Source organism: Copadichromis virginalis, linkage group LG17 (assembly GCF_057382275.1).
Source record: "Copadichromis virginalis isolate Kocher_CV1m ecotype Utaka linkage group LG17, C_Virginalis_male_GT1.1, whole genome shotgun sequence".
In the NCBI taxonomy this organism is placed as follows: domain Eukaryota; kingdom Metazoa; phylum Chordata; class Actinopteri; order Cichliformes; family Cichlidae; genus Copadichromis; species Copadichromis virginalis.
The window spans coordinates 14,801,461-14,828,128 of record NC_140634.1 but is presented as its reverse complement, the minus strand read 5'-3'; the positions used below and the strand labels follow the sequence as shown (position 1 = coordinate 14,828,128).

The window sequence follows — 26,668 nt, the reverse complement described above, 5'->3', positions numbered from 1 at the left end:
AAATTCACAGACACAGAAAATGGCATTTAAAATGTTAAATCATCACGCAACCTCGAGTGTTGCTGTCATCTTTCTGCTTCCGTAAAGGGAAGCACACACAGACTCATCTGCACCCCTGCCAGGCGGGGGTCAACTTCACACAGTCGTGTTACGTCAGTAAAGTCTTGTCAGCTTTTGTCAGCTTTTACCAGTCAGTCAGTTTGTTTTCCTTTCACTCACTCATTCATGCATTCATTCTTTCTTTCTTTGCTGATAGTGGAACCTATCGTCGCATTTAGTTTCCACTCTCAGCAAAATGACGTCATTTCAAAAAGAAAAAGAAGAACTTTAGTTTGGATTACATCGCTGAATCCTTTTGGACTGGGACTGTCATTTAATAATTGTCCCAAATAAGTGGCTTTCTCCTGAACCCATTTTAAATGTGGAGAAACTCACTTGCAACAATTTTCTTGACGACGTGTAACGCTTTTAATTCCCGACTTGCAGATCTGCTTAAAGAACAGAGATTATCAAACAAAACTTTCAGTGCACTGTGAAAGTATCAAAATAAAAAGGCCTTGTTAAGTCATGACACAAGCTCCTCATCTCAGGAGGGTAAATCATACCATTAGCATGGTTTATCATACCATCATACTAATCGGCAGGCTCAACTTCACAACAAAAGAAAAATCATCAGCTAGATTCACTCCAAATCAACCATCAGCTGCACAACACACAACATAACCCTAATGTCTTATTAGCTATGAGTTTAATCACCCGGTCTGTGCTCTTCACTCATTTAAGCCACAGATCTATTTTATTCAATTTTTCCTTTTTCCCTTCATCATAAAACATGTGACATGCTGTCATGCACTTCACAAAACAGTCTGTTCTGACGTATTCAGAGTTGTGTATCTAAATACAGGATTCACTCGCACATCAAAACAGGAAACTCAGTGTTTTAGAGTCTCTACTCAACACACAACAAACTCCAACACATCTCATTCACTCGTGCTAGAATTCAGTCACCTTTCATTAATCTAAAACCGATCAACTAATTTGCATATCAGCTATTAACCCACTAAGTTGACAGGACGACAGAAAAGCATGTTCAAAATAGTATCACAAAAGACAATTTCCCTCATACAGTAAATTACTTATGCTGCCTCAATCAAGCAGGAAGCTTCTCCCAATTTACCATTTTAACACTAAATTTATTGTCTGATCACTGATTTATCAAACCAGGATTTTTTTTTTTTTTTTCCCACAAAAGTTAAATTGTTGTCCTGCAACTTGTAGAGTCAATTTTTTTCTTTAGGATAAATTCAGTATTTGATAACAAGTGTCTGCTAAATTGACACTATTGTAACACTGATGAAAGATAACAAGCTAATTTTCATTGCATGGGTTTGTGTTATTAGGCAGGTCTAATGCATGTCTGTGGAGCTGCATCTCCAGCAGAGCATGTTCTTAAAGCTGCCTTTCCTACACATTTCTCTGCTACTATTTAATCATTTCTTAACTAATGTGCTATGAGTCTTCATGAGTCATTTTGTGTTTGGAATTGTTAGTAGGGTTAATGCATGTTCTGCTTGTGTGTGTGTGATTTTGTATATGTTTCTATTTTCGCAATGTTTCAGACTCCGTCTCAATTTTCCAACTTAAGCAGTCAGTTTTCTTTTCCCCAGGTTTGCTAACCCAAATTTTGATTTCCCACATTAAATAATTCCTATGTGTTCTCACCTAGTCTTCTCACTCTGTTGTCCTCTCACTCTTTTGTCCTCTCCCTCTTCAACAGTCCCGGCAGTTCTCCTTCAGCTTTGTCCTGTCTAGTAGCTGAAGTGCTGCTGCTGCCTTCTTGGGCGACTTCTTAGCAGCTGCTGCCGGTTTCTTGGCTTTGGCCGCGGCGGGCTTCTTGGCTTTGCTCTCAGTAGCCTTGTTCATCTTGAAGGATCCGGAGGTCCTGGTGCCCTTGGTCTGCACCAGAGTGCCCTTCGCCACCAGGCTCTTGATGGCGGTCTTGACACGGGCCTTGTTCTTGTCCACATCATAGCCTCCGGCAGCCAGAGCCTTCTTGAGAGCGGCCACGGACAGGCCGTTGCGCTCCTTGGAAGCGGCCACGGCTTTCACAATCAGCTCGCCCACGCTGAGGCCGACCTTCTTGGGCTTGGAAGTCATCGTCTTCTTCTTCTTGGCCTGAACCTCGGCGCAGGGCGTGTTTATGATGGAGCCTTTCCCACCACAGCGCTGGCACGTTGAACGCATCATGAAGGGTCCATTTCTTTCATGTCGCTAGCCGCATGTGGCTTGCCCGAGTCACTCAGTCCTTTTTGAGCATTTCAACATGCTGCCGCCGCAGACCCTGGCCTCAGATCCAGCAAGTTTAGCGCGCTGATCTCCAAAAAAGTCCCGAAGGCCAGAAAGACGTCAAATAAGTGTCTCGTGCTGAGAACTCAAACAAAAACTCCTCTTCACGCTGCCATCTTGCTCGCCCCTCCGTGAAATTCAACCAATCAGACAGGAAGATGGGTTTGCTTTCTTCTTCTGCTGCTGTTTATCCACGTTGCTGCTGCTTTGCTGGGACTTTTTGTGCTCAGGACTTGCTGCTGTCTCTTTATCATGGAGCTACATTCCTTATCTTCAGGGAGGAGTGAGCTCGCTTGTGAGGTTGAGAAACACATGGCACTGTAAATAAGTCAGCCAGAAACTTGGCCTGCATGTTTCCAATGATGTTAAACTATAACTTTCTTCCGACCGCTGCATGTGGAAAATTGATTCAGGTCTGCTTTTCACCTGAAAGTGACAAACTAAGACATGTTCATTATTATCATCACTGCTTAATCAACACACATCTCTCTCTCTCTCTCTCTCTCTCTGTCTGTGTTTGTGTGAACAATCCTTTCTTAAAAGCAGAAAATGACATTGTAGTTGTTTTTCGGCTGATCAACACAAAACCTTTTTCCTATGATTATTTCTCTTCGTCTACAATGTAGTAATTTGTCTCTTTTTCACTCTTTTTTTTTCTTCACAATAGCTGGTGGTCTGCAAAATCACCGCTCTCACTCACAATCAGAGGCAATCACTTTTGCACAGTGCACAAAAACACTGTGATGTCAGACACATTCACACTCACTTTTTCATCTGCATAAATAAACCATATGGCTGGAGATATGTGCCATGGTGATCCATAAGCATGATCACCAGTTTATTTAATTATTTTTAATCCAACAAAACAAATAAACAAAAACATGATGCTGATGTTATGAACACTCTACACACAAGAGTCAAGATTCAGGAAAACTGCTCATGGAAACGCTGCACACTCCAGTTATCACAGTTAACATAGTGCTGTTTCCCTCTCTTAGAGTAGTTCTTAGACAGCTCTCGATCTGATAATGTGTAGTTTGCTCATCAGCTCAGAAAAAAACTGCAACGCAACATCACACAGTAGTTGCTCTGCCCACAGCGGCAAAGTCTTACACTTTCATATTCAATTCAGCTTCTCCATCATGTACTTTTAGATGTTTCATACAGGGTTCAGCATATTAGTTGTTTTCACAGGTGTGCTCCATATCTCAACAATGGCTCATAACAAGACGACAGTCTTTCACACAGGTCAAGTGCCTCTATGCACTTCATTAGTTTAAATATTTACCTATATCACTTCACCTCACATGTCATTGTACTGAATTTAAGCAACCACAAGCTTAATGTAGATTACTTTTAACAACTATCCACCTCAATTACGTCTATGGTCTGGCACACAGGCTGTTGTCGATCAGGGCAAGCTAAAGAATAAACATTTTGTGTCAGCTGCCAGGAGCAAAGTCCAGCACAAACGTCTGTCTCCCTCCAACTCACTCTTGGTTGCTTAGAAACCCATGATAACAACAACAGTCGGTGTCACAGACCACATGTTCTACTCCGCACACACTCACACACAACAACAACAACAACAACAACAACGACGACGACAATGACAACAACACAAAATAGGCCTACTCCGGACTCACACCGGACCGCTCGGGACCCTGACCCAGTTGTGGGACGCTCACCCACTCGCGCGACAAAACCCAATGAAGGGACGCTCGGGACACACACCCAGGGCGATTTCAAAACCGGACACTCACCGGACGCTTGGGACCCTTGGGCGATTTAACCAAAACTTCTTTTTCGGGACACTAACCCAGTTATCGCTCCACAAAGCAGCGAACTTCTCAACGCCTCACAAAATGGCGGAGACTGCACAACGACACGGTTATAGAGTCGGCCTCTTTAAACTTACTTGGCGTTGCTTAGCGTGTAATATCAGCCTGAATCCCGCCGATCGCCATTCATCGAGGAGAAAGACAGACAGCGAATCCACAGGAACTTCCTGGCTGACGTCAGTCTTTCAGCGTGCCTCCCCCCCCTCGGTGAATGCGATCCCAGGGATCCGGCATCGAAGGACCAATTAATGTTAGGTTTGTAGCTTGAACCCATCCGCTGGAACGTTGAAGACAATATAATTACACTGCTAAGCAAGACACAAATAGGCAAAGTTCTTCATGTTACTCGTGCACGGGAGAGAACCGGACAGGCACCGTTCCTTCGCTTGACCCCAGTAGCTCTCGTCCGTTCCCCCATACACTGTCCTTTTATTGAGGTTACATGAATATGCATAGGTTCATTAACATACGACGTCTACATACAAACAAAGAGTACCTTGCCTGTGTGTGTGTGTGTGTGTGTGTGTGTGTGTGTGTGTGTGTGTGTGTGTGTGTGTGTGTGTGTGTGTGTGTTGCTGATCAAAGGGTCAAACATCCTTGGTCAGGAAGAGGGTAGCCTCCCCCTCATCCTAGATGGTTCATCCTAGATAACACGGTGAGGAAGTCCTGCAGTTCATCTAAACAAAGAGCACTTAGACTAGAACAGACGCAACTACGTTAATCCTACCATAAAACAATAAGACACGGTATGACCTCTCATGCTCCCAAAGTGCTGTCTAATACACACAAAGTTTGCAGACTATCAAGGATCAAAACCTCTACCAATCTACAACTAATTACAAAACTCTAAGCATATATAAGTAAATATTTCTAAGCATAAATGACAATCAACAATACAAATCTAACATCCCTCTCCCCAGCCACCTCCTCCAGCTTATCTGGGGGAACACCAAGGCTCTCCCAGGCCAGCCGAGAGATATAATCTCTCCATCGTGTCCTGGTTCTGCCCCGGGGCCTCCTCCCGGTGGCACATGCCCGGAAAACCTCACCAAGGAGGCGCCCAGGAGGCATCCTTGTCAGATGCCTGAACCACCTCAGCTGGCTCCTTTTGATGTGGAGGAGCAGCGGCTCTACTCTGAGCCCCTCTTCCGGATGGCTGAACTTCTCACCCAGCCACCCTTCGTAGGAAGCTCATTTCCCCCGCTTGTATCCACGATCTCATTCTTTCGGTCACTACCCACAGCTCGTGGCCAGAGATGAGGGTAGGGACGTAGATCGACCGGTAAATTGAGAGCGTCGCTTTAACACTCAGCTCCCTCTTCACCACGACAGACCGCATCACTGCGGCCGCAGCACCAATCATCTGTCGATCTCCGGCTCCCTTCTCCCATCACTTGCGAACAAGACCCCGAGATACTTGAACTCCTCCACTTGGGGCAGGAACTCACCCCTGACCCGGAGTGGGCTCTCCACCCTTTTCCGGCTGAGAACCATGGCCTCAGATTTGGAGGTGCTGATCCTCATTCCCGCTGCTTTACACTCGGCTACAAACCGTTCCGGTGAGAGCTGGAGGCCATCACTCTATGAAGCCAAGAAATAGCCTAGAAATCCTGTCCATAAAACTTATGAACAGAATCTGTGACAAAGGGCAGCCCTGGCGGAGCCCATCACCCACCGGGAACAAGTCCGACTTATTGCCGGCAATGCGACCCAAGCTCTTGCAATGGTTGTACAGGGATCGAATGGCCCGTAGCAATGGGCCAGACACCCCATACTCCCGCAACACCTCCCACAGGACACCCCGAGGGACACGGTCGAATGCCTTCTCCAAGTCCACAAAACACATGTAGACTGGTTGGGCAAACTCCCATGCAGTCTTAAATATCCTTGAGAAGATAAAGAGCTGGTCCAGTGTTCCGCGACCAGGACGAAAACTGCATTGATCCTCCTGTATCTGAGGTTCGACTAGCGGATGAACTCTCCATTCCAGCACCCTGGCATAGACTTTGGCTCAAGAGTTAGGAGTTCGCCTTGTAATCGGAAGGTTGCAGGTTCGAGCCCCGGCTCGGACAGTCTCGGTCGTTGTGTCCTTGGGCAAGACACTTCACCCGTTGCCTACTGGTGGTGGTCAGAGGGCCCGGTGGCGCCAGTGTCCGGCAGCCTCGCCTCTGTCAGTGCGCCCCAGGGTGGCTGTGGCTACAATGTAGCTTGCCATCACCAGTGTGTGAATGTGTGTGTGAATGGGTGGATGACTGGATATGTAAAGCGCTTTGGGGTCCTTAGGGACTAGTAAAGCGCTATATAAATACAGGCCATTTACCATTTTACCATTTCCCAGGGAGGCTGAGGAGTGTGATCCACCTGTAGTTGGAACAGACCCTCCGGTCCCCCTTCTAAAAGATGGGGACCACCCCCCCGGTCTGCCAGTCCAGGGGTACTGCCCCTGATCCCCACGCAACATTGTAGAGGCGTGTCAACCAGGACAGCCCTACAACGTCCAGAGCCTTCAGGAACTCGGGGCAGACTTCATCCACACCAGAGACTCTGCCACCAAGGAGTTGTTTAACTGCCTCAGTGACCTCTCCCCTGCCCACAATTAATTAATAAATTAATGCTGTGATTTTTTTCTGTGCAAGAGTCCTTTTGTTCAGAGTCCGTTTGGTCCTTTTTTAAAAGTTTCTTTTTTAAAGTTAGGGAAGGAGGGCCCGAAGCAAAACAAAACCGGAGCACCAGAAGGCCAAAAGACAAAAACAAAAAACGAGCCCAAACCCAAAAGAAACGAAGCACGCCAGAACAAAGGAAAAAACAGAGTCCAAAATAGAAAAGTCCAGGGGGCCGGCCAGGGCCCGACAGCACAGGAGTCCAAAACAGAAGAGTTCAGGGGGCTGGCCAGGGGGCCGACAGCACAGGAGTCCAAACAGTTCAGGGGGCCGACCGTGCGGACGGCAACAGCGGTGACGTGGACACAGTTCGGGGGGCCGACCATGCGGACGGCAACAGCGGCGACGTGGACACAGTTCGGGAGGCCGGCCGTGCGGAAGGCAACGGCGGCCACTCACGCGATGGCGGTCCGGGGGCCGGCCGTGCGGAAGGCAACGGCGGCCACTCAGGCGATGGCGGTCCGGGGGCCGGCCGTGCGGAAGGCAACGGCGGCCACTCAGGCGAAGATGGTCCGGGGGCCGGCCGTGCGGAAGGCAGCGGCGGCGACGAGGGAGACGACGGAGCAGTTCAGGGGGCCGACCGCGCGGAAGGCAACGGCGGCGACGAGGGAGACGACGGAGCAGTTCAGGGGGCCGACCGCGCGGAAGGCAATGGCGGCGACTCAGGCGATGGCGATCCGGACCAGGCGAGGCTGCAGAGGCTGGACCAGGTGAGGCTGCAGAGGCTGGACCAGGGGAAGCACAGGCAGAGGCTGGACCAGGTGAGGCTGCAGAGGCTGGACCAGGCGAAGCACAGGCAGAGGCTGGACCAGGTGAGGCTGCAGAGGCTGGGCCAGGCGAAGCACAGGCAGAAGCTGGACCAGACGAATCACAGGCAGAAGCTGGACCAGGCGAAGCACAGGCAGAAGCTGGACCAGGCGAAGCACAGGCAGAGGCTGGACCAGGTGAGGCTGCAGAGGCTGGACCAGGCGAGGATGAAGACTCGGATGAAGCCGGACCAGGCGAGGCTGAAGACTCGGATGAAGCCGGACCAGACGAGGCTGAAGGCGCGGAGGCTGGACCAGACGAGGCTGAAGGCGCGGAGGCTGGACCAGACGAGGCTGAAGACGCGGAGGCTGGACCAGACGAGGATGATGAAGCGCAGAGCGAGCGAACGCCAAGTGACAGCGCCACCAAGGATGATGAAGCTGCAGCAGGCGAGGATGATGATGAAGATACAGCAGGCGAGGATGATGATGATGAAGCTGCAGCAGGCGAGGATGATGATGAAGCTGCAGCAGGCGGCTGGACGGGCTCCTCGGACCCTCCAGCGGAGGCAGGAGGCTGAACGGGCCCCTCGGACCCTCCAGCGGAGGCAGGAGGCTGAACGGGCCCCTCGGACCCTCCAGCGGAGACTGGAGACGAAGGCCGGAGCGGTCCCTCGGACCCACCAGCGGAGACTAGAAACAAAGGCCGGAGTGGTCCTACGGACCCTCCAGCAGAAGTCATCACTAAGCCAGCAGTCATGGAGTCCTCTGGCAAACACGAAGGCAACTGGCAATGCGCTGAGCACGGGCTCTGCACAGGCAATGCTGACATGGCGCAGTTCTCAGGTAGCTGCTTAGACTTCAGGGGTCCAGAATCAGCCGGGGACTGAGACCTAGCCTCTGGGGAAGCCCTGGAGTGGCAAACTGTGCCAATGGCGGCTGAACCATGAAAAGCACCTTGAGGTGAAATTAGACTTTCTCCCTGCATGGAGTGAATGAGTGAAACCGGGGATACCGGAGCCAGAGCTACGGGTAGCGGGGACACCGGAGCTACTGGGGCCTGCGCTACAGGCGGCACTGGAGCTACTGGGGCCTGCGCTATAGGCGGCACTGGAGCTACTGGGGCATGCGCTACAGGCGGCACTGGAGCTACTGGGGCCTGCGCTACAGGCGACACTGGAGCTACGGGAGACTGAGCTGAAGGCGACACGGGAGACTGAGCTGAAGGCGACACTGGAGACTGAGCTGAAAGCGACACTGGAGGCTGAGCTGAAAGCGACACTGGAGGCTGAGCTGAGAATGGCTGCGGGGCAGGTGACATGCTATTCACAATATCATCTGCTGCACAGAACACCACCCCAGAATGAACAGTCATACAGTCCAAAAATGAAAAAGAGTCCTCACTCACCACAGCCGGTGAATTAGAAGTCCGAACGTCCGGCTGTGGGGTGGCGCGCCCGCGGCGCGATCGGCGTTTCCTCCCCGCAGATGGCTCCGACGGGCCGGGCAAGATCACATCCAGCGAGTTGGGCTGCGAGGTAGTTGTGGCGGAGAGAAGGTGAGGTGTGAGGTGGAGAAAGGCCTGCGCGGTCGGGGGAAGCGATTCCAATAGCCATGGCAGGCCGGAAAAGAGCCGTTGTAGCCGTCTTTCCACGGCGCGACGCAGCTCCTCTGGGGGGTTCTCCAGCCACAGCCCGAGGAGGATCTCCACATTATACGTAATGTCGTCCCGGAGCTCCTCGGACGGATTTACTGCCGCTGGGTCCATGGTGGCTGGTTCGTACTGTCACGGATTGCCGGGGCAAGCCGTGTGGAATGTAGAAAAGGACCCAAAAGGCAGCAGCTCTGGTGCAGGTGAGTGTTTATTTACAGGGGTGTAAGTACAAACAGCGGTGGCGACAAAACATGAAACCGGAAACCTAAACTGGGTAAACTAATAAGACAAACCAGAATGAGGATGCAGGGAGGTCCGGAGAAATACATACGGGGAGACGCCGGGAGACCGAGGGGAAACAACACAGACGAACCAGCGATTACTAAGACAGAAAATACAACTTAAATACACTCAGAGAACACAGGGAGATTACACACAGGTGGGAGACACAGCTGGGAGTGATTAACATGACGAGACCAGGGAGGCAAACTGAAAACACTCACATAAGACGCAGACCTTCACAATAAAACAGGAACACACGGGGGGGAACAGGGTAAACACCAATTAGAGGAGAACAGAACCAAAATCGCCAGCCCTAACTATATGCTTTAGCAAAAAGGAAAGTTTTAAGCCTAATCTTGAAAGTAGAGATAGTGTCTGTCTCCTGAATCCAAACTGGAAGCTGGTTCCATAGAAGAGGGGCCTGAAAACTGAAGGCTCTCCCTCCCATTCTACTTTTAATTACTCTAGGAACAACAAGTAGGCCTGCAGAGCGAGAGCGAAGTGCTCTAATTGGGTGATATGGTACTACAAGGTCATTAAGATAAGATGGGGCCTGATTATTTAAGACCTTGTATGTGAGGAGCAGGATTTTGAATTCAATTCTGGATTTAACAGGAAGCCAATGAAGGGAAGCCAAAACAGGAGAAATATGCTCTCACTTTCTAGTCCCTGTCAGTACTCTTGCTGCAGCATTTTGGATTAGCTGAAGGCTTTTCAGTGAGTTTTTTGGACATCCTGATAATAATGAATTACAGTAGTCCAGCCTGGAAGTAATAAATGCATGAACTAGTTTTTCAGCGTCACTCTGAGACTGGATATTTCTAATTTTAGAGATGTTGCGCAAATGGAAGAAAGCAGTCTTACATATTTGTTTAATATGTGCATTGAAGGACATGTCCTGGTCAAAGATGACTCCAAGGTTCCTCACAGCGTTACTGGAGGCCAAGGTAATGCCATCCAGAGTAAGAATCTGGTTAGATACCATATTTCTAGGCTTTTCAGGGCCGAGTACAATAACCTCAGTTTTATCTGAATTAAGAAGCAGAAAGTTAGCAGCCATCCAGGTCTTTATGTCTTTAAGACATTCCTGCAGTTTAACTAATTGGTGTGTGTTATCTGGCTTCATGGACAGATAGAGCTGGGTGTCATCTGCATAGCAGTGAAAATGTATGCTATGTCTTCTAATGATACTGCCTAAGGGAAGCATGTATAATGTAAACAGAATTGGTCCTGTTGATTGGGGAGTTAAATTGCACTGTCTTTTTGCCTGCTGGTAATTATTCAAGTACACAGTGTTCTGTCTGTCTCCTGTCTTCATCAGGAGATTGACTGTCCTTTAAGTTTCTTCTCTTTCTTCACTTTACAATAGTGGAATTGTAAAGTGCTTTGAGGCCCCCGAAAAGCGCTATATAAATGCAATCCATTATTATTATTATTATTATTATTATTATTATTATTATTATTATTATTATTATTATTATTATTCTCAGGATAAGGAGACAATGAGAGGTGAAGCTGTCAAAATTTAAGCCAAAGCCTGGCCTGTTTAACTCCCAATTCTGTTAATCTATGCTTTTGCCGCTGTACTCACGTTTTCAGTGCACCTGTATTAACACTAAGTCTCTCTCTCTCTGGTCCCACACTAAGCACATCAGCCAGTGTCCTTTTATGGGCGTGCAAAGTTGTCACACACACACCGCCACACAGACTCATGTTTTTCTGTTTCTCTCTTTCCTATTTCTACAGGCTAATCAAACTTTTGTTATTGACTTGAGGTCTGGCTCTTTGGCAGAGATTTAAAGTTATTTGCACCCTTGTAGGTAGGTGGGAAACATTGCGCTACTCCGGCAGAGAGATGTGTAGTGGAGTCCACCGCCACTGACCAATATTTATTAGGGTGTGACGTAGGGCTGGGCCATATCATACCATTCACGTTAATACCGGTATAATGTTGGGCAACGACAAGAAAATGAAATATTGCGATAGAATATGGGTAAAACGCGTATGCGCAGTGCCTTTGTTTTCATACGCACATGGCGAAAAAGGCACGGCGGCGATGGAGAATGACAAGGGCCAAAGCGGACCGTTGAATGGAACGGATGAACCAGAATTGGTTTGTAAAAATGCTGGAACTTCAGTGGTGTGGAACTGGTTTAGCTTTCGTCCTCCGGATACACAACAAAGCACTATTTTTGGTAGAGCATGCTAGCGGACCGTGGTTATTACCGTGTTTTTTGGAAAATATGGCGCACTTAAAATCAATCCTTTGATTTTTCTGAAATATAAATCTAGAAATATATATCTTATAATCCCGTGTGCCTTATGTTTGAATTCTGGTTGTGTTTACTGACTGATGTTTTAGTACGACTTTGCTAAGCTACAAACCTGCACCACTTGATGGATTGTCAGAGCATTATGGCTATCGTAGGCAGGAGCCTCGCAGAGTGATACGTACTGTGCTTCAACATAATGTTACCGTATTGCGTGTATATAAGCTCTTTTTAAGTTTTGTGGATATTATACACGGTTATGCTGAGGATATGTTGGCTAATTTCCACTGGAAATGCCTTTTGATTAAACTGTCAGCAAGGAATTTGCATTTGCACTGTTACATTTTTATATAACTTTAATGTAAAAAACAGCTGCTTGTTTAAGTGAAAATACATTGATGGGTTTTTTTGCACTAATAAAATTGTGGAGTTGTAAAGTATTTTGTCTAGTGTCAATTATATCGTCAGATATATCGTTATCGCAAATTTTCAAATGTATATCGTGATAAATATTTTTGGTCATATCACCCTGCTCTAGTGTGACGCGAACTTGTGGACAGGTAATGAAAGCAAAATAATTGGAGAGATACTCCCGCTGCGTTTTACTGTCTAGCATAAGTGATCTCCTGCTTTTATTTACAGAGTACAGAGCTGCTGCTTTGCCGAGTGGATTTCTGGCTGCGGGCCGAGGACCCGATACAGCGGTGTATTTTAATTTGTTTTAACCTGGTGTAATCTGACATATTGTGGCGGCTGCGGCTGTCAATTTTGTTTGGGTTTTATTTTTAAAATGAAACCCATTTTAACCGACATGTGTGACCCGTGGGTCACACAGCAGATTTAGGAAATGGCCTTGAAACACTTCATTGTATCTTGATCACAAGTAATATACAGCAGATTAAGTAGAGAGAGAAATTCAGAAAATCAAAGGGACAAAGGGAAACAAATAAACAATAAATAAATATAATTGTGCTTCTTTCTTTTATTTACAAAGCATGCTTTGCTATTATTACAAGGACTCCTTTGTTTCACCCACTTGGTATAAACTAAAATCCAGACATATACATACATGGAAAACAATATGCATATAACACATATTTAAAATAAATATTATAAATAATATTAAGTATTGAACTGACACAATTGTCTATGCCAACAAACAAAGAAGTCTTGCATACTTATTCCAAGTCTGCTTCAACAATACTCTATTACCTTTTTTCATGGACTTCAGTTTAACAGTGATTTCTAAACAACTCAAATCTCGAAAAGGTTTGTGACATCATATGTTTTTTTGTTTGTTTTTGTGTTATTCAGACTTCAATGAAAGGTAAAGAGAAGGAGTCCAAGCAGCAGATGGATCATTCCCAGTCTGATGGAACAAGCATCACTTTTGGTTGTGGAGGCAGTAGTTGTACTTGATCCTGCAGTTGAAGTTGTAGTTGGGGTAGTGGTTGTAATTTCAGTGGTTGTAGTTGGGGTAGTGGTTGTGGTAGTTGAGGCAGTGGGTGTAGTTGGAGTGGTGGTTGTAGTTGGTGTAGTGGTTGTAGTTGTAGCCGTGGTTGTAGTTGGTGTAGTGGTTGTAGTTGTAGCCGTGGTTGTAGTTGGTGTAGTGGTTGTAGTTGGAGTGACGGTTGTAGTTGTGGTGGTTGTTTTTGAGGCGGATGTTGTAGTTGGGGTACTGGATGTAGCTGTAGTTGGGGCGGTGGTTATAGTTGGGGTAGTGGATGGAGTTGTAGTGATAGTAGTTGTGGTTGTACTTGCGGCGGTGGTTGTAGTTGGGGTGGTGGTTGTGGTTGTTGTTGCGGCGGTGGTTGTAGTTGGGACGCTGGTTGTAGTTGGGGTGGTGGTTGTAGTTGTAGCCGTGGTTGTAGTTGGGGTGGTGGTTGTTGTTGAGGCGGTGGTTGTAGTTGGAGTGGTGGTTGTTGTTGAGGCGGTGGTTGTAGTTGGGGTGGTGGTTGTAGTTGGTGTAGTGGTTGTAGTTGCAATGGTAGTTGTTGTTGAGGCGGAGGTTGTAGTTGGGATGCTTGTTGTTGAGCTGGTTGTTGTAGTTGGGATACTGGATGTAGCTGTAGTTGGGGCGGTGGTTGTAGTTGTACTGGTTGTAGTTGGGACTGTGGTTGTAGTTGTAATGGTTGTCGTTGGAGCGGTGGTTGTAGTTGTAGTGGTTGTCGTTGGAGCGGTGATTGTAGTTGTGGTGGTTGTTGTTGGGTTGATGGTTGTCGCTGGGGTGGTGGTTGTCGTAGCACTAGTTGTAGTTGGGGTGGTGGTTGTAGTTGCAGCGGTGGTTGTGGTTGTGGTTGTACTTGCGGCGGTGGTTGTAGTTGGGACGCTGGTTGTAGTTGGGGTGGTGGTTGTAGTTGCAGCGGTGGTTGTGGTTGTAGTTGCAGCGGTGGTTGTGGTTGGGATGGTGGTTGTGGTTGCAGCGGTCGTTGTAGTTGGGGTGGTGGTTGTGGTTGTAGTTGCAGCGGTGGTTGTAGTTGGCACGGTGGTTGTAGTTGTTGTTGGGGTGGTTGTTGTAGTTGCGGTGGTGGTTGTAGTTGTAGCTGGGACGGTGGTTGTTTTCGCGGCGGTGGTTGTAGTTGCGACGGTGGTTGTTGTTGGGGTGGTGGTTGTAGTTGCGGCAGTGGTTGTGGTTGTAGTTGCGGCGGCTGTTGTAATTGGGGCGGTGGTTGTAGCTGGGGTGGTGGTTGTAGTTGTGGATGTGGTTGTAGTTGGGACAGTGGTTGTGGTTGCGGCGGAGGATGTAGTTGTAGCTGGGACGGTGGTTGTTGTTACAGCGGTGGTTGTAGTTGTTGCGGTTGTTGTAGTTGGGGCGGTGGTTGTGGTTGCGGCGGTGGTTGTAGTTGTAGCTGGGATCGTGGTTGTGGTTGCAGCGGTGGTTGTAGTTGCGGCAGTTGTTGTAGTTGGCGCGGTGGTTGTAGTTGTCGTTGGGGTGGTTATTGTAGTTGCGGTAGTGGTTGTAGTTGTAGCTGGGATGGTGGTTGCAGCGGTGGTGGTGGTTGCGGCGGTGGTAGTAGTTGGGGCGGTGGTTGTAGTTGGGGTGGTTGTTGTAGTTGCGGCAGTTGTGGCAGTTTCCGCGGTGGTTGTAGTTGGGACGGTGGTTGTAGTTGTGGCAATTGTTGTAGCTGTAGCTGGGACGGTGGTTTTGGTTGCAGCAGTGGTTGTTATTTCGGCGGTGGTTGTAGTTGCGGCGGTTGTTGTAGTTGGGGCGGTGGTTGTAGCTGTTGGTGTGGTGGTGGGTGTAGTTGCGGTGGTTGTAGTTGCGGTGGTAGTAGTTGGGATGGTGGTTGTGGTTGTAGTTGTAGCTGAGATGGTGGTTGTGGTTGCAGCGGTGGTTGTAGTTGCGGCGGTTGTTGTAGTTGGGTCATTGGTGGTGGTTGTTGTTGGGGTGGTGGTTGTAGTTGCGGCAGTGGTTGTAGTTGGGGTAGTGGTTGTGGTTGCGGCGGTGGATGTAGTTGTAGCTGGGACGGTGGTTGTTGTTACAGCGGTGGTTGTAGTTGCGGCGGTGGTTGTGCTTGTAGTTGGGGTGGTGGTTGTTGTTGGGGTGGTGGTTGTAGTTGTAGTTGGGGTGGTGGTTGTAGTTGTAGCTGGGGTGGTGGTTGTAGTTGTAGTTGGGGTGGTGGTTGTAGTTGTGTCCATGGTTGTAGTTGTAGTTGGGGTGGTGGTTGTAGTTGTAGTTGGGGTGGTGGTTTTAGTTGTAGTTGGGGTAGCAGTTGTAGTTGGTGCTGCAGAACAGGCAACACCTGATACTGTACCAACGCTCTGCATGAAAGGTAGAGAACCCAGCATTGAAGCAGCTGCACACAGGTTTGCAGATGCGCAGCCGTAACCTGGATACGTGCCGGTGCTGCTTTTGACTGCAGATGAAAAAGAAGAATTTCAGGATATGTTTTAAATTGGCTACTTTCCAGGAAGCTTAATATATTTCATGCAAAAAGCAACTTAACAGCTTTTTAAAATTTTCCGCTCATTTATATGTCAGAAGTATCACAAAAGAATTTGAAATCATCTTTGATTGAAAACCGATGACAAGTGACGGAAGGAGAGGTAAGTGACGGAAGTGATGTTGTAGGTGACGTCAGACGCCGGAGATTTTGGCGGAGAAAAAGCAAATGGTAGCATAGAGTTTAACAAAGGTTTTCCAAGCTTCAGTATTTCCAAATATTTTCCAAATATACTAATCAATTGTCATATAACTAACAACATCTGTTTTATCATCTCTAACACCCTGGAGGACAACGGGGAGAGTTTAGACGCTCTCCAAGATTACATCGACCGCTGTTTTCAAGATTTAGTAATGCATAAGGCCCAGAGTGCATCTTCCCCGGCCAAAATCGAGACGCCGTCATCGAAGAGAAGTCGCCAGGCAGACAACATCGCCTGCCGGCAAAGACATCGCAGACATCCTGGAGTCCATCGACAAGCGATTGTCCAGTTTCGATGCGAGGCTGTCCCTGGTGGAGATCTTACACCGGGAATTTAAATCTCTGAGAGAATCCCTGGAATTCAGCCAGCGGCAGGTGGAAACGCTTGCCGCTGAAAATGCCACGCTACGGGAGTCGGTTAAATCTCTCACCGATAACGTGACCCAGCTAAACATTGAAAATAAAAAAATAAAAGAGTCCGTTATCGATCTACAAGCCCGTAGCATGAGAGATAATCTTGTGTTTTCTGGTATTCCAGAAACTGCCGGAGAGGACGCAGAGGCAACGGTGAAAAGCTTCATTAAAATCCACCTGAAGCTGCCGGAGGACACCGTAAAGAACATCGACTTCGATAGAGTACATCGCTTGGGGGGCGCGCGGTCGCGGACCGGGAGACCACGGCCTATTGTGGCCAAATTCAGCCAATTCAAACAAAAGGAACAGGTGAAGAGTCGCGGCAGAGAGCTGAAAGGAACGGACTTCAGCGTGAACGACCAGTTCCCCAAAGAGATCCTGGAACGACGCAAGGTCCTGTTCCCAGTTCGACGTAGCTTTATCCAGAAAGGCTCCCGTGCTGTCATCGCTGTGGACCGGCTCTACGTGGACGGACAGCTGTACCGCGACCCCGGCACCACACCGTGGTTATACTGACTGCACTCCAGATAAGAACCCGCTACACTCTTTTCTTATTCATTCACACTTTCTCCTTTAAAATGTGTTTAACCTAGTAATATCAGTAGGATGTCATAGCAGATATAATACCGTCACCCTCCGTCATTGCTTTAATTGGAATGTTTCCGTTTCGTTTCCTTTTTTTTGTTGTCGCTCACAGTTCATGTGGTTTCTTTCTTTCTCTTGTCTTTCACTGCTGTGGTCACCTACTTCCCCACTCACCTACAAACAACACCCTCTATTTCTCCATATTTTCACAACACGATCACGCAAACACATCAGCTCAACGGCAGCACATTCACAACAGCCTCACAGCACGCACAGACTTGCAGGACACATAAGCAAGCCACGCTTGTTCATATTAGTGAATATTCACACACATAGTCAGACTTATGGAGTCTCTCACCACACTTCTTTTTCTCTTTCTATTTACAAACAAGGGATGTTTCCATATTCTCTCCACCTGTCTAAACGAAACACCCAGCATACATCATTAAACATACACGCACAATTAAGGGCATGCTGAGGTTTGTCACATGGAATGTAAATGGAGCTGGCACCAGAGGAAAGAGGTTAAAAATATTTAACCAGCTTAAAAAACTACAGGCAGATGTTGTTTTATTACAAGAAACTCACAAACCTGTCACAGGTTTAAACGAACTTAAAACACCTGAGTTTCCTAACGTGTTTGCAGCCAGTTATAATTCTAGACAACGGGGAGTAGCAATTTTAATACATAAAAATGTTAATTTTACAGTACTCGATACAGTTATAGATCCAGAGGGTAGATTTCTAATTATTAAACTATCAATATTGAACAAAAAACTATGTATTGTTAGTATATATGGTCCAAATGTTGATGAACCCTCATTCTTCCACGGTTTTTTTAGTGCACTCTCTGAACACCTTGATTGCACACTCATTCTTGGCGGTGACCTCAACCTTGGACTAAATGAAGAAATGGATAGGCTTAACACAACAGGAACTCAGCGTAATTGGCAGTCCACAAATATAATCAAACAGTATATGAACGACTTTGGTCTTTGCGATGCATGGCGCTCTCTTCACCCCACCAGTAAGGAATATACTTTTTTCTCACATGTTCATCACTCTTACTCTCGTCTGGATTATTTTTTGGTCAGCAGCTCACTGCTGTGTGACATTTCAGACACTGAGATTCATCCTATAGCTGTCAGCGATCATGCTCCTGTATCTTTAACACTAATGCACAAGAATAATACTACGCCAAGTAAAAACTGGAGATTTAATATATCACTACTTAAAGATGAAGACTTTATTAAATACTTTAAAAAGGAATGGACTTCATATTTAGACTTTAATGACACTCCCGGAATATCTGCTTCTGTTCTATGGGAAGCAGGGAAAGCTGTGATGAGAGGTAAAATAATTTCTTTCTCATCACACAAAAAGAAAGAAGAAAACAAAAATATTCAGGAATTAGAAAAAAACATCAAATCACTAGAAGAAGCCTACGCGTGCGACCAAGATCAGGAAACATTGAACAAAATATGCAAAACAAAACTAGAATTAAATGAAATTATTAATAAAAAAACACAATTCCTTATACAAAGACTTCGCTTGCAGAATTTTGAACACAGTAACAAATCAGGTCGATTTCTAGCTAACCAGCTAAAAATAAATAAAGAAAAAACAACTATATGTGCTGCTAAAGATTTATCGGGGAACACAATATATGATCCTGGAAGAATAAACAACATTTTTAGGGATTTCTATGAAACTTTATACTCACCACAAATAAACCCATCTAAAAATGAAATTGATCTGTTTCTTGACAACGTAACTCTTCCAAAATTACTAGACAGTCAAGCAATGGAATTGGATTCGCCACTGACGCCAAGTGAACTCCAGGAAGCCCTGATAAGTATGCCCAATAATAAGGCTCCAGGTCCAGACGGCTTCCCTGCAGAATTCTACAAAGAATTCTGGACAATTTTGGCACCAGTATTCCACAGCATGTTGCAGGAAATCGAGGAAAAGGGCAGACTACCACCAAATATGAATTCTGCCAACATTAGTCTCCTGCTAAAACCAGGCAAAGACCCTTTATTTCCCTCAAGCTATCGTCCAATTTCTCTTTTAAATGTAGACCTTAAAATAATCTGCAAAGCTCTCTCAAAGAGATTAGAGAAAATGACCCCCCTCTTAATTCATCCTGACCAAACTGGTTTCATAAAAGGTTGGCACTCCTCAACAAACACTCGTAGATTACTTAATTTAATAGACTACTCATACGATAAAAACATCGAAGCCATAATATTATCTCTAGATGCAGAAAAAGCATTTGACAGAGTTAATTGGAAATTTTTATTCGCAACTTTACACAAATTTGGTTTTGGAAACTCTTTCATAAACTGGATAAGAATATTATACAATTCCCCAACGGCTCGTATCAGAACAAATGACCAGACATCCTCCAGCTTCTGTCTCCTGAGGGGCACCAGACAGGGATGCCCACTCTCCCCCTCACTTTTTGCAATTTTTATCGAACCTCTAGCAGCAGCATTTAGACAGGCTACAACAATTAAGGGCATAAAATGTAAGAACATAGAACATAAAATCAGTCTCTATGCGGATGATGTGTTGCTTTTTCTGCAAAACACACAAACCAACCTCTCTGAGGTAATTACTTTAATAAACTGGTTTTCAAGAGTTTCAGATTATTCAATTAACTGGCCAAAATCTACAGTTCTCCCCATTAACTGCTCCTTCCATAATTCTTCCTCTGCCCCACTGCAATCCGGAAATATTAAATATTTAGGTATTAATGTCTCTCCTAAGCTTTCAGACTTAACTAAACTAAACCACATCCCACTTCTAAAGAAAGTAGAAGGCGATCTGACTAGATGGAAATCTTTACCCATATCACTCATGGGAAGGGTCGCCACTATAAAAATGATGACCTTGCCAAAAATAAATTACTTATTTTTGATGATCCCTAACAAACCATCACAAGATTGGTTCAGATCTCTGGATTCATATATTTCCAAATTCCTTTGGAAAGATAAACCCCCGCGTATTAGCTTAAAAACGCTACAAAGAACCAAGGATAGAGGAGGATTAGATCTGCCTAATTTTCACCAATACTTCTTAGCCAACAGGCTTCAGTTCATCTCAGAATGGTTAAAACATACCTTCTTAGTTGAGCCCTGGCTAGATGTTGAACAGGCACTATGCAAGGATCTAGAGATTTCAGACCTACCATTTATTAGCTCAAACATCAAAAGACATGAATGCTTTAAAAGTATCAACATCAGCTTTTCTCTAACAGCATGGTGGGAGTTTCTAAAAATAACGGAGTCTTCATTAATCCCATGCAAACGTACACCTATCTGGAATAACCCTGACATATTACAAAACAATAATATGATTAATTTCCCAGAATGGAGTTGTAAAGGAATTAAATACTTAGAACATATATTAGAGGGAACAGAATTTATTCCATTTGACAGACTAGTTGAACAATATGGGATCAACAAGACAAGGTTTTTAGAATATCAACAAATTAAATCCATAGTAAAAAAGAAATTTAACCTCAGTCAAGTTGAATTACAAACACCACTAAGTGCGGCACATTTTCTTACTCTTAAATCCCCCAAATTATTATCTAAAATATACAGAACACTTTCTAAATTAGATGAATCAATATCCCTTCCTACTGCAAAGTGGGAAGCAGATTTATCAGTCAACCTAGACCAAAACTTCTGGTCTCAGATTTGCTTAAAAACTTTTAAATTAATTAAAAATCCCAGTCTGCAATTAATACAATACAAAATACTTCATAGAGTGCACTATACAGGTCATCGGATGTTTAAGATGGGCTTTACATCTTCCAACAACTGCTCACACTGTCAAGGCAATACACCAGACAATTACATCCACGCTCTTTGGTTCTGTCCACCAGTGCAAAAGTTTTGGCGCGAGATATGTGAAGACTTATCAAAATGTCTGAAATGTAACATTCCAACTTCCCCCTTAGTGTGTTTGTTGGGCAGCTTAGATAATGTCACTTCAGAAAAGAATATAGCCCATATGATCTTCACTGCCCTATGCATAGCCAAGAAAACAGTCCTCATGAACTGGAAAAATAAAAATAATCTTAATTCTAACCAATATAGAAATTATCTATTAGATTACATTAGTCTTGACACAGCCTCTGCCACCACATCAGATCAATTGCTCTGGGCCCCTTTTATCAGCTCCATCACCTAGTGGGGGTGGGGGGTCATAGTTTGGTCCCGCCTTCACTGTTGTGATTGGTGAGGGGGTAGGGACAGGCTTAGGGCGTCGGGGGGTTCCCCGGAGGCATCTTCCTTGGGGGGCTCAACCCGGGGTAGCGGTCACGTCCGGTTGAGGGCTCTGTTGGCTCTCAGGTGACTGTTTCCTCGCGGCTGCGTGCAGCGGGGCTAGGGGAGGGTCTGTGCTGACGGACGTGGGTTACTGACCTGGCAACCTGGCTGCCCCTGGGTGGGTCCGGGATGGGCGTGAGGTTCTGGGGGTGCTCCGTCTCTGGGCGGGGGCCCGGGCCGGGCCTCGGGGGCTCGGGTCCTGGTTGGTGTGTTGCCGGGGTTGTGGGCGGGTGGGTGCATGGGGGCCCGGCCCTGGAGCAGGGTGCCGCCGGTGCATCGAGCCGCCTGGGGGGCTCTTCAACTGGTGGGGGGGATGGTCACATCTGGCAGGAGCTTTCTTCTCTCAGGAACTCTCTGCAGGAGGGGGAGATACAGGAGAGGTGGAGGAAGATCTCAGCCTGGGCGTTTACCGTCTTATGTAGTCTGGAAGATGTGTGGTTGGTGGGGTGGGTGCAGTTTTCTCTGTGGTGGGGTTGGGTGGACTGTCCAGGGCTCTGTGGAGCCGGGGGGCGCTACTGCACTGGGCCCCGGTCTGATGGGCCTGGGCCCCCCTTCCCTGGCGGGTCGCGGAGGGTGGGAGTGCCTACTGGGGTCAGCGGGGGAGCTGGCCCCAGGGAGGGGTTACCTGCCCCTCCCTTCCTTCCCTCCCCATCTCCAGCTGCCTCCCTCTTCCCGCTCCTCCACAACCACCCACACATGCAGGGCCTTGGAGTGGGGGTATGTCACCAGGGTGCAGAGGAGGCTACCCCCCCCCCTGTCCCCTTCTGGCTGCCTCTGCCTCAATTTTATCCCACAACTTAGACATTCACATTATTCACACTCTCATTACACATACATATAGGATCTTGGGGGTGGGCACAATCACGGAGTCCAAATCACCATCAGGGTGTATACCTCACCCCTGACGTCGTTGCCCACCTCTCAATTTTAAATACACTTAGTCATTGAGGGCTAGCAGGAGGGACCATGCGCTTACCTGCTGCTCCTTGGCAGGTAGCTCCATGCCCTCCTGGGTTTTAATTGCACCTTAGAACACATATGCATCAACACTACAATGAGCGGGTGGAGGGAGGTTTGGAGTCTTCTCCCACCCCCATTCTCTGCGGCCTGCTGGAGCGGGGGGGCTAGTAGGAGGAGTTGGCCGTCCGACTGCGGTCTGGGGTGTGGGGCCTCCCTGCTGCTGCGGAGTCGGGGTGGTCTGCCTCTCCCCACCACAGGGAAAAGGGTAACACCACCTGGGTCTGGGTGCAATTCCCCCCTCCAGGGGCAAGGGTACCTAGACCCGGTTTGTAGAGTACGCTTGGGGAGTGTGATTGTGTGTACAGCGTCTCTTTATGTCTGTCTCCACGTTGGTTGAGTGTGGAGTGAGTGCATATGAGAGCATGAGGGTGGGAATGGATGTTTGTGTCTGTGTGTGCCTGTATGTCTGTGTCTATATGTCAGGTTGGGTATCAGACGCCACCTCTCTGGGGACACCTCAGGCCCTCCAAGGTTTGGAGGCCTATCTCCACCCACCACCACTTCCCCTGCCGGTGGCGGACTCCCTCAGGTGTCGGTGTGTTGGTGGTTCTTTGTGTCTGGGGGTGGGCGTCCGGGTACACACCGGCTCACTCCTTGGCGGCCGCTTGTCGGGGCCTGGGGCCTGGGGCTCGCTCGGGCCCCTTTGGAGGTGGGGTGCCCCCGGCCTCTCGGCCTAGGGCTCGGTCACTCAGGCGCAGCTGGGGGCCGGCGGAGCTCACGGGCGCGTCACTGCAACCCCCCCTGGCTTCTGCTCCGCGGCTGCTGAGTGAGCCCTCATCTGGGACTCTCCTCAGCTCTTACTGGAACAGTGGCGCGGCTGCCCCTCTGTTGGTCTTCCATGGTCTCTTGTGTTCTGGGGGCCTCTGGATGTCTGGAGTTTTGATCTCCTCCATACCCGCTTCACACCCTGGAGGACGGGGCTGTGGCCCCCCCACACTCCCTAGCAGATCATTACATGGAGAAACCTTTGGAATGCAAGCATGCTGATCCACACAGGTATGCACACATGGGTATTCACAGACGCGGACTAAAGCTTTCTTGGCTGCTGCCTCAAAGCACACTGTGCGCTGTCTATCTTGCGTGCTGCACAATATCGTTTATTACTTAGTAAATACTGATATCTATGACTAGCTAGTTTATTGTGATGGTGCTTTGTTTTCTCTATTATTATGTTGCTCTTTGTTGTTTGCTGTCTCCTCTGTTTGTTTGTTTGTTTGTTTGTTTGTTTTTTCTCCATACAGGTGACCCAGGAGTTTTTTTTTTTTTTTTGTCTCTCTTCCCCCCCCTTCTCACCGTCTCTTCTCCCCTTGGGTTTTCTTTCTTTCTCTCCCCCTCTCTCTCTCATTCATTCCCCCTGTCCTATTTATTAAAAAAAAAAAAAAAAAAAAAAAAAAATGACAAAGGATGAACTGAAGCTCTGCCATCACGTAATGTCGCATACTGCTGTTTCTGATGTCATTTAAAAAAAAAAAAAAAAGAGAAAAAAAAAAAAAAAAAAAGAAAACCGATGACACAACTGATACAACATAAAGACTTACTGGTTGATTGGAAGCATTGGTTCTCCACTCCCTGACACTGTAATGTGGAGGAGCACTGACCAGTGGAAGGGTCACAAAAGTTGCATACTCCACCATTATTTGACTGAGAAGCAGGATCTGAAACAGAAAAGAAGGCCATTTCATTTCAGAACAGAGACTCTTACAACATCAGATTATTGTTTTTATTTCTTTATATTATTCTTTTGTCATCAATGAGCAATGTAGTATTTAACTTACTTGGCAGAGTTACTGAGTTGCAGTTATCTGTGTTGCAGCATTGAGCAGAAGCCAGAGCACTTTGAAAACCCAGGTCGACTGAAAATGTCTGAGAGGTTACGGCTGGACACAGGGAGGAAGATGCACATGCCTTGTAGATTTGTGTGACCGGAGTTCCAGATGAAGTAGCTACAAAGGCAAAGTCCAGTTTGTTAATGTTGATGGAACACAAATAGCTTCACAGTGGATGTAATTTAGTGAAAATATTAAATATTATATGAGAAAACATTACCTAGAATGGTAGCTGTAACACACATTGGTTCCGATGAGGAGCATGTAAGTAGTGCTGTGCTTGAACATGCTGAATTTGTGCAGGTTTGGCACTGGAGGGCTCCAGCTGCAATCAGGAGAGGAATACAGAAATGATCATCACAATTTAAATATATAGCAAATAGGAGATGTTTTGAAAGTTCATATTGGGTTACAGCAGGTTACAGTTGAGTCAATACTACTCACTAACTTTGGAAAAAAATTACAATGTAAGATAAAAAAAGATTTAAAGCTTTAAATTAGACTCCCTTCTACCTGCAGGTGAAATGAGTGTAGTTACCTGTGGTGGAGAGTGCCCAGAGAAGAAACAGAGAAAACAGCAGCTTCATTGTGATGAACAGGTCAGTTCTGCAGATTAGTTTCCCTGGACTGTGATACTAAAGCTGAGGAGCAGCACTGCACTTTATATACTGAACAGGTGACATCAGGTTTGGGTGTGTTTACATTTTTACAGCATGATCATTCATACAGTCAAGTCTTCTTTCGTCAAATCATGATGTCAAAGCATCTTACCACGCCTTTCTTCTTCAATTAAACAACAAGTATTCATGCATCAAAACAAGCTCAGAAATTTTCTTTTACGTTGTTAACTTTTCATTAAATAAGAATGACTTCATGTCCTGTTTCATGAGTCATAATTGACACAACTTAGATTTTTGGTAAATGGTAAATGGACTTCTTGCACAATGGTCCATCATTTATCGCAGGACTTACGTTTTGGAAACAGCCTGCAACAGATTAAATCTGCAAAGTAGCCAGCTTTATTTTTTAAAAATATTATAGATGTTTTAAGGCTGTAAAACCCCTCATTACACACTTTATACACTGAGTTTTTTTGAGTTTATTATATTATTTATCATTTCTAGTCTTTGGTTTCTTTGTTAGAGTTCTGTCTTGTGGTTTATGTCTCTGTGTAATCCTTAGTTGCTGTCTCCCCTGTCTGCTATATCCCCGTGTCCAGTCAGTGTCTGCCCTGGTCCCACGTCTCTGTTCCCTCTGTTGTAGTGCCTGCCTGTGAGTCTGTAGCTGTGTCCCAAAACGTCGGTTGCATCCTCCGGAGGCCGCATTTGAAGGCCAATTACGTCACAGTCAGGCGACGAAGGCTGTCCCAAATCGTCGACTCCTTCAAATGCGGCCAACAAATGCGTCCTTCATTTCCCCGAATTTGAAGGATGGGTCGGGTGTGTCCTTCGTGGCCCACCATATCCCAGAATTCATAGCGCGGCCCAGCAAAATTTCAGCTGCCAACAATGGCGGCCGCTGCTAAGTTTTAAAATTAGTCTTATTACTCTTTCTGGGTCACAAAATAAACTTAAAACATATTTTCAGGCGAGATGTAGCTGTGTAAATCTCAAATATCTGCTTGATTTATCAAGACATCGCATATTTGAAAAAGTGCGCAGACGTTTTCGGAGACGTCTGTTACCCACCCGCTCGATAGCAAGCCGGGGGGTGCAGTGGTCACTCGAGCCGGCAAGAACAGCGGACTCGCGGCTTCATCGTTTTCAGATCCCCGCTCTTTTGCTACTCAGGTTAAACATGATATATAAGTCACTCGGATAACTTAAAAATGTAATTGTTTGCCTTTTTTTCTGTGTTCTATTTGTTCCTGAGTAAATCGGTTTGGCTGTGATTAAAGTTATAGTTTTTACACAGCTGAATAAACGTCAAGCAGACAACTGATTATCAGAAGTGTGACATCAAATGGTGCAAGTAAAGTGGTGCTTGACCACTAGCTATTAACGTGTGTCCCTAGTGCTCGCGGTGGCCAACCGAATTAACCCTCTCGCCCACGGAACAGAGGGGAACAGAGGGGAGGCATAACCCTCAGAACATTTTGCGCCCCTAGGAAGTCCAACTTCCCGTCCTAAGTACTTTAAATAACTCTGGAAGCATCACTGTGGACTCTAACCGCCAGTTTATTATCTGATGCCCGGGTCCCACCCTATAATCAATATGGGAATAAAATTCCCTGACCAAATGTCCTAATCTAATCTCAAAGTAAACGAAAAAAGAAGTAGCAAGAGCATGAAAAAACGATACCAACATGAGGTTGTTGACGAACTGGTGGTGAACGAGAGTCTAGGTGGAGCTTAAATCCTCAACCTGATTACCCAGAATCAGCCTCAGGTGTACAGGAGTGCAGGAGAGATGATGGCTCCGCCCAGGGGTGGAGACCAAGGAACTCGGGTGAATGATGGAACTTTCCAGTCAAACCTCAAGGTCCTGACAGAGGATCATTGCCTTATTGTATAAGTGTATAAACTCTATAACATTTAAG

The 26,668-nt window shown here is 46.6% G+C and overlaps 1 protein-coding gene, 1 long non-coding RNA gene and 1 pseudogene across 2 annotated transcripts in view; all 3 read right to left on the bottom strand.

Annotated features, from left to right (window-relative positions):
- LOC146689115 (uncharacterized) overlaps positions 1–26,668 on the bottom strand; it is a 370,205-nt gene that overhangs the window by 35,465 nt on the left and 308,072 nt on the right. The gene's annotated exons all lie outside the window — the stretch shown is intronic.
- Positions 470–2,535, bottom strand: LOC146689128 (histone H1 pseudogene; annotated as a pseudogene).
- LOC146689127 (uncharacterized) lies at positions 13,117–15,588 on the bottom strand. Its single transcript, XM_085437482.1, has one exon. The coding sequence runs from the start codon at positions 15,586–15,588 to the stop codon at positions 13,117–13,119; it is 2,472 nt and encodes an 823-aa protein (XP_085293608.1).

Excerpts from the sequence above, each read along its gene's own strand:
- LOC146689127 (XM_085437482.1), bottom strand. The coding sequence starts at position 15,588 with ATGCTGGGTTCTCTACCTTTCATGCAGAGCGTTGGTACAGTATCAGGT.